General features: G+C 34.4%; 1 protein-coding gene across 1 annotated transcript; it reads right to left on the bottom strand.

Annotated features, from left to right (window-relative positions):
• Positions 1-2,345: 2,345 nt before the first annotated feature.
• On the bottom strand, positions 2,346-5,111 carry LOC111467893. The gene is made up of 6 exons (XM_023112981.1): positions 4,944-5,111; positions 4,485-4,673; positions 4,056-4,229; positions 3,010-3,116; positions 2,740-2,918; positions 2,346-2,609 (listed from the first exon to the last, which is right to left on the bottom strand). The coding sequence occupies exons 1-6, from the start codon at positions 5,088-5,090 to the stop codon at positions 2,359-2,361; spliced, it is 1,047 nt and encodes a 348-aa protein (XP_022968749.1). The 5' UTR covers positions 5,091-5,111; the 3' UTR covers positions 2,346-2,358.
• Positions 5,112-7,157: the final 2,046 nt, after the last annotated feature.

The raw sequence follows: 7,157 nt of genomic DNA, 5'->3' as shown, positions 1-7,157 counted from the left end.
TAATGTGTGGTTCATGTCCTAAACTCTTCCTATTCACTTAGACTTAAGTAAAATTAACTTTTGAAGGCTTATCTAAGTGATCCCTACAAGTAAGTTTGTGAGAATTTCGAGGTGACTACTAATTCTATCATGTTTGGAAGCTCAGTTAAATTAAGGCTTAAATAAATTAAAACAAAGGGGTGGTTGGTTTAGTTGAACGGGCCGCGTCATCATCTCCTACCTATAGAAAGGGAGGAGATGCATGCACCACGGTTTTGAGGGTCTGAAACTCGACCTCACCTATTTTATCTAGCATGTATTTTACGTTTATTTGTTCATTAAACCTCTAACACTGTTCTCTAGGAAGCTTTAGAAATTCGTTTGTAAGATCCACAAGGTTAAGATGCTCGAATAAGTTTAGTTTAAGGTGCTCAAATGAAGTTTAAAAGATTCTAGTAAAAGATAGGCTCCCGAATGATTTAATCAATGCTCTATCAAGTTGTTTATAAGGACACAAGGCCTTTGAACAAAAATTTTAGAAAGGAAAAAATAAGCATAAACAACAAAAAGACCATTTTTTTAAGAAACTCTAGGTAGATGGAGGAGATTCATTCGAAACATTGGATTCATTCTATTTTGTCAATAACATAGAAAAAAAGGTGAGTCCCATGGGATTTTAGGTCTTCGTGACCATATGTATAAATTAGTCTCTGTAAATTTAGTAGGTTGATCTTAGTATGATTTTGCACATTTTTGTGAAGGAAATCGGAATAAAATTACAAGAACCCATAAATTTCAATGTTTGAGTGTACTTATATAAGTCAGCTAGTATCTAACAATTATTAAAAGAAAAAAAAAAGAATACTATTGTATGCTAGATAAATTCCGAGATTGAAAATCATTCTTAGTTTTTAGTTACTATTTTTTAGATAACTATTTTGTCCCTAAACCCATACAATTAATTGTGTGAGAAGTCCACTGTGGAAGCTTTAATTAAGTTGCCCACTTCTCCCATTTTTTTAGAATGTAATTGATTATTTAAATATCTCAACTCAATGATAAAGAAGATCATTTGGTCTTAAGGGCAATTTTCTCTCTCCATCAGCTTTTTTCTCGTCAATGATTTCCGCCTCCGTCAAAACATCGTTTTTCTCCATCAAAACAACATTGTATAGAGGGATGAAACTCTACAACTTTCGTGAAGAAATTAATTCAATTCGAGTTGTGTTCATGAAGATATGAAAGTCCAAAGAACACAGGTTGAACTAAATTTTATCATCAGAATCTAAAAATTTGCACTAGACGAATTCGTGCGCGCGGAGGAAAAATTCATCTGGCTGAGGCGACCAATCACTTGGCGAACGAAATTATTTGGGGAGTCACTTTGTGTAGGATATAACCTGCCCTGATAGAGGATGAGGGACAACATAAATAACGACCCAAAAACCCACCACTATGTCTAGAGTATAACCCGCCTTGACAGGAGATGCTTGATTACGTAAGTAGGTGACATGAGAAATTGTTACTATAGGTATGATAACCAACCTTGAGAGGGGACAAGGGACAACGTAATTAGATAGAATGAGAAATCACGATTGTATGTATGTTAACCTGCCTTGAGAGGGGACGAGGGACTACATAGGTTGTTGATTGAGGATATACTATTGTTTATAGAACAAACCCGACTGAGAGTGGACGAGAAACCACATAAGTAATATATTGAGAAGCTACTATTGTGTGTGGGGGAAACCCACTCCGAGAGGAGACGAGGGACTACACAAATAGATTAGCTCATGATAGACACAACTCTGGTGTGAGGTAACATTCAAGAGATACCTGAACTAGGCCTGAACTTCTTAGAACCCTATGACAAGCTTGTTGAAAAATATTAGATTAAGGATACGATGAGGGCCTATAGGTAGGATACTTATTGAGTATTTTATACTCACCCATTTTCTCTTTTCTTTTTCAGGTATCGGTCAAGGTGGGCAGGTGCTTGGGAGCTGTGCTATCACATGTGTCAACCTGGGGCATCAATGTTATTTTGTATTTCGTTTGGGTTGCGTTTGTATTGGTTCTCCCGCACCCATTCTTAGTTTGTAAATATTTGGAACAATACTTATTTTGTACCCTATTGTTTTAGGTTTTTGCAATGGTATTATTTGATTTTAAATCACCTACAACTTTATAGTATTTCTAATTTTTTTGTTTTTATTTCGATTATTGTCATTTTCTTCTTGGTCTAATTTCTTGGAGCTGGTTGACATGATTTGACTATGTGAGAATAAAAATTAATAAAAGTAAACTATACGGATATCATTTACAATTTCGTTCATTAAATTTAGGAAGCTTTAGAGTTCATTTGATCAAGTGTGATAACTAAAAAAGTGGCCACTTCGAACTTGAAGGGCTCTCATGTTCACTATTTTGAGCCAACCAAACCATAGAAGGCTTTGGATTTGCATTGTAAAAACATTGATCATACTCATTATTCACTACCTTTCCCTCATTGTAGTAACTGGCTGATGCTTCAACTCCATATCTTCTCATGGTGTTTACTTTGTTCATCAGCTCCTTTCTTCGATATTGGTGGGTTTCATTTTCGTTCAAATGTGACGCATAATTAACAACTATAAACATTTTAAAGAAACACAAGTTATAATTGGTTGATTTTGACCTTCGGTCGAAGGACACCGAACCACCGAAACAGAATAAAATGATAACTTCTCTATCATGTATAAGTCAAACTTATTTACTCACCGTATATTTCTTCAAATTGAATAGGAGATATTTGATTGAAAACAGCTTTCGAAGGGAAATAGGGAGAATTGAATGTGGGAAATGGCCTTCGGCTCAGCTCGAACAAACGCTCGTCCTTATCTTTTAGTTTCTGATAGTGTTTGTCCAACACTCTTGGAGGAAACACAATGCAATGCCTCCTAAAAGTTTACAACAAAAACATAAATATGTTAACTTTTTAGATCTCTTGATCATTAATTCATCTCATGTGATCACCAAAACAAACTAAACCTGTTTATATAAGCTTGGCCTTCTGTAAAATCCAATCCATCGGTCCATTGTGTGTGTTTTCGTGGCTCGGGTTCGATCTCTTTGTAAAATTTTGGCGGCTGGTGCAGCTGAAAAACCCCAAAAAAGAAAAAACGGGATAAGCCGTAAACAACCTGTCTCATAATCAAATAACTATGAAAATTGGAGTAATTACATATAGTGCTCGAGTCAATGTCGTAGAGTTTACATGGTGTCTTGATAGTGGTTGTAAGATGACAGATAATAGAAATATATTTGTTACTTGGATGAATCTCTTAAAACTTAAAAAATAATTTAAGATGGCAATAGTAGAAGTGAATGTGAGATCGCACATTAGTTGGGAGAGGGGAACCAAACATTTCTCATAAAGATGTGGAAATTTCTCAGTTATAGATGAAAATACCAAAGAGGACAATATCTACTGGCCAATGGGCTTGGGTTGTTACAAATGGTATCATAGTCTGACATCGGGCGAAATGCCAACGAGGAGGCTGGCCCCCAAGGGGCTAGATTGTGAGATACCACATCGGTTGGAGAGGGGAGCAAAACATTATTTATAAAGGTGTGAAAACCTCTCTCTAATAGATACGTTTTAAAAATCTTGAGAAGAAGCTCGAAAGGAAAAGCTCAAAGAAGATAATATATGCTAGTGGTGGGCTCGAGTAGTTACAAATGTATTAGAGTCAGACATTGGGCGGTGTGCCAACGAAGACGTTCGACTCCCAAGGGGGGTGAATTGTGAGATCCCACATTAGGTATTAGAGTCAGACATTGGGCGGTGTGCCAGCGAAGACGTTCGACTCCCAAGGGGGGGTGAATTGTGAGATCCCACATTAGTTGGAGAGTGGAATGAAACATTGCTTACAAAGGTGTAGAAACTCTCCCTAATAAACTTGTTTTAAAAATTTTGAGGGAAAACTCAAACAGGACTGATTGAATTACAGTCTTAGTTTTGACATTTTCGATATGTAAAAAAAAAAAAAAAAAAATATATTGCGAAGGTCTGCTACGTTTTTAAGAGTAATTACCTCGACTTCCAAGATTCCTCGTTTGTTTTCTTCCATGAAAGCTTGGATTCCTATAATATTTGACCATTCAATTTCAACTTTTTCTTTCAACCCATTTCTCAAAATCTCCCACACTAGCATCCTCTTTGCAAAATAGAACTTCGCCACCAAGTCACCTTCATTTCTAGCCACTACCTGAACCACAAACAAAACACACCAACAAAACAAGACATCTTTACAACGTTGTTGTTGCCGCATCAAACAAAAACATTAAAACATCCCTCCACAATGGTATAACATTGCCTACTTTCAACATGAAGTCGTAACATTGCCTACTTTCAACATGAACTCTCACGACTTCACGACTTTACATTGGTTTCTTCAAAACGCAATGATCTTTTCTTTAATTAGCCAATGTGAGATTCCTCTTCGAAGATTCGATAAAATTACCTGCCATGAACCAATTTGAAGCATCAATGCACCTAAAGTCGAGGCCTTCAACCTTTCACTATCTTGTTCAAGGTTTATCCTCTTCCTTTTGGATTGTGTTCTTCGTTGCATTTGTTTCATCAAAGAGGGTGAAATTTGAAGCTTTAATCCAATTGCGGGCAACTTCATGAGGGTTTCCATCAACTCTTCCTATATTAAAATCATTCATCAAGAACAAATGTTTAATTCTTAATAGTCGGTTAAGAATGACGACTCTCCACAATAATATAATATTGTCCACTTCGAGCATAACCTCTCATGGCTTTGCTTAAAGGCCTCATACCAATGGAGATACTATTTCTTACTTATAAATCCATGATGAATCTCATGACTCGTCTCCCAACATGTCAGTTGAGGAGGTCGTTGGTCGTACTAAAAGAGAAAGAACAATAGAGTTGAAGGTACAAAAAGATTGGAAACCTGTTGATTGGCTTGTGGTGTGCAATGGTGAAGCCTGTGATTTGGAGAAAGAAGAGTTGAGAGATGATGATCATTGAGAAGCTCGGAATTCAGATCTTGAGAAGATGGAGTTGAGAATGATCCATTGAAATGTTCTTCGTTATCCATTAACTTTGTTGTGTTAATGGAAGAAGCTTCTCAAGAAATTGAAAGATTTGGTGTGCAAAGTTTGCGTATTTATGTGTGTGAACTTATCTATAAAGTTTTGTTTATATATTCTTTCAAAAAGACATGTTTTCATAATCAAATAAAGAAATGAATACAAAAGTTTAGTTAGTGGCAGATAAAGTAACCTATATTTTGTTAAATTTTAAATTTGATCATATAAATAGTTTTATTAGATTAGATCGTGGGAACTTTTAGATTTCTGTCTTTATAATCTAATTATTCTAATATTGTCAATGTTTATACGACCTCGAGTAAAGGAGGGTATATGAATGTACCGATACCATTTTTGAATGAAAGTGATCTTGAAGATAGGATGATTAAAAAAGGTTTTAGTATCGCACAAACACACAAACACGATCTAGATGAATACAAAGAACACATATTCGATCTAAATGAACGCAAGAATAGGAGAGAGAAAATGCAAGAAAGAATATTGACTAACTGTTTATATGGATAACTTCAAACCTGACAAATAGAAAAATCAGGTTCTTCTTGAGACCAAGAATATACCTAACACTATCGATTCAATTGGGCTTCCCACGCTGAGAACTAGAACATCCTCAATTCTTCTGATAAATTTATAGAATCATTATCATCCTTCGATTTATGATTTTGTTTACTCTTTGGTCTTGTGGTGAATCTCAATTATTCGGTTAGAAAACTCGGTCATTCATCATCACTAATGAAGGATTTCTCCAAAAGTTAAGGATTAGTAATCCTTTTTAGAGCTTTCCATCTTGAGTATGGTGAATCTCGCCTACCTTTGATAGTAATTGTTAAGATCACACAACGACACACACTCATCTAGCTGAACACAAAAAACATGAGAGAGAAAATTCAAAAAGTAACAGAGAATAGGAGAGAGAAAATGCAAAGAGAAATATTGACTAGAGATTTATTTGATGAATTGAAGTATAAGGTAATAAAAAATACAAAGAATTTAAATCTTTAGAGAAAATGTTATATATATAGTTCAGTTTACTAGATATATATATATATATAGCGTTACCAGATTTAATCATTTACTATAATATAACTATCTACCGTATATAACTTTATTTACTCTCCATGTTTAAACATAGTTGTTTACTTGACATGACTATTACTTTATATGTCATTTATCATACATAGATGTATAATATGTCATTTACCATATATAACTTTATACATTAATAAGCTATAAATGAGCGGCCGGCTGCGTAATCTAATGTAAATAAAGACATAACACGTTGAAATGACCCACTTTTAGAAGTGATAAATAATGTGCCCCGATTGTATGGGAATGTTGCGGCACATAGGTGTCAAATCCAAAAATTCAAATCTTGGGCATGGGGCGTTATAAGTGGTATTAGAGCCTTACTTCTCTGAATAAGACGTGGGAATGTGACAATTGAGCGAAGAAAAGATACATGAATAACTAAAATCATATCAAACTGAGAGTAATCTTGATAATGCTATACCAAAAAGGTGTAGGTGCACCTTTCTTTTCAGTACTCGTAATTCACTTGAAATAATTCTATGTCGAGTGACCTCTTGAGAATTTTCCTAGAAAGCGTGTGAGTGAGGACAAAATTTATCGAAAAAATTCGTATTAATTTGCGGAATAGTTCATAACGTGACCATGTCGTAGAAGATGCAGAAGAATATCAAAGCCATAAAATTCGGATTAGGATCCTAGACATGTGTCATAGCAATATAACTCATTATTATTTTAACACTTGTTGTATATTTCTTAATAGTACTATGAATAGTGGAATTCATTTAATACTTTTAAAGTCACGCCTCCACTAGTGCTAAATGGGGTCTACAAATATATGACGTATTATATAAATTGATTGTATCACTATCGTGCGGGACTTTAAATCAATTAATAATAATAATAGTAATAGTAATAAAATAAATAAATTTTGTCTTAAAATTTAAATTTGATAGCATGTAAATAATAGAGGAGGTTTTTTTTTTTTTTTTTTTTTTTTTTTTTTTTTTTTTTTTTTTTTTTTTTTTTTT

This window comes from Cucurbita maxima, unplaced genomic scaffold (assembly GCF_002738345.1).
Source record: "Cucurbita maxima cultivar Rimu unplaced genomic scaffold, Cmax_1.0 Cma_Scf00035, whole genome shotgun sequence".
NCBI lineage: Eukaryota > Viridiplantae > Streptophyta > Magnoliopsida > Cucurbitales > Cucurbitaceae > Cucurbita > Cucurbita maxima.
This window is presented reverse-complemented; position numbering and strand designations above follow the sequence as displayed.

Bases quoted from the DNA above. Each gene is read 5' to 3' on its own strand.
- LOC111467893 (XM_023112981.1), bottom strand. From the start codon at position 5,090: ATGGATAACGAAGAACATTTCAATGGATCATTCTCAACTCCATCTTCT. The intron at 3,117-4,055 runs GTAATTACTCTT...GGGGTTTTTCAG, and splicing joins GAGGAATCTTGGAAGTCGAG to CTGCACCAGCCGCCAAAATT. The intron at 2,610-2,739 runs GTGAGTAAATAA...AAATGTTTATAG, and splicing joins TCAATTTGAAGAAATATACG to TTGTTAATTATGCGTCACAT.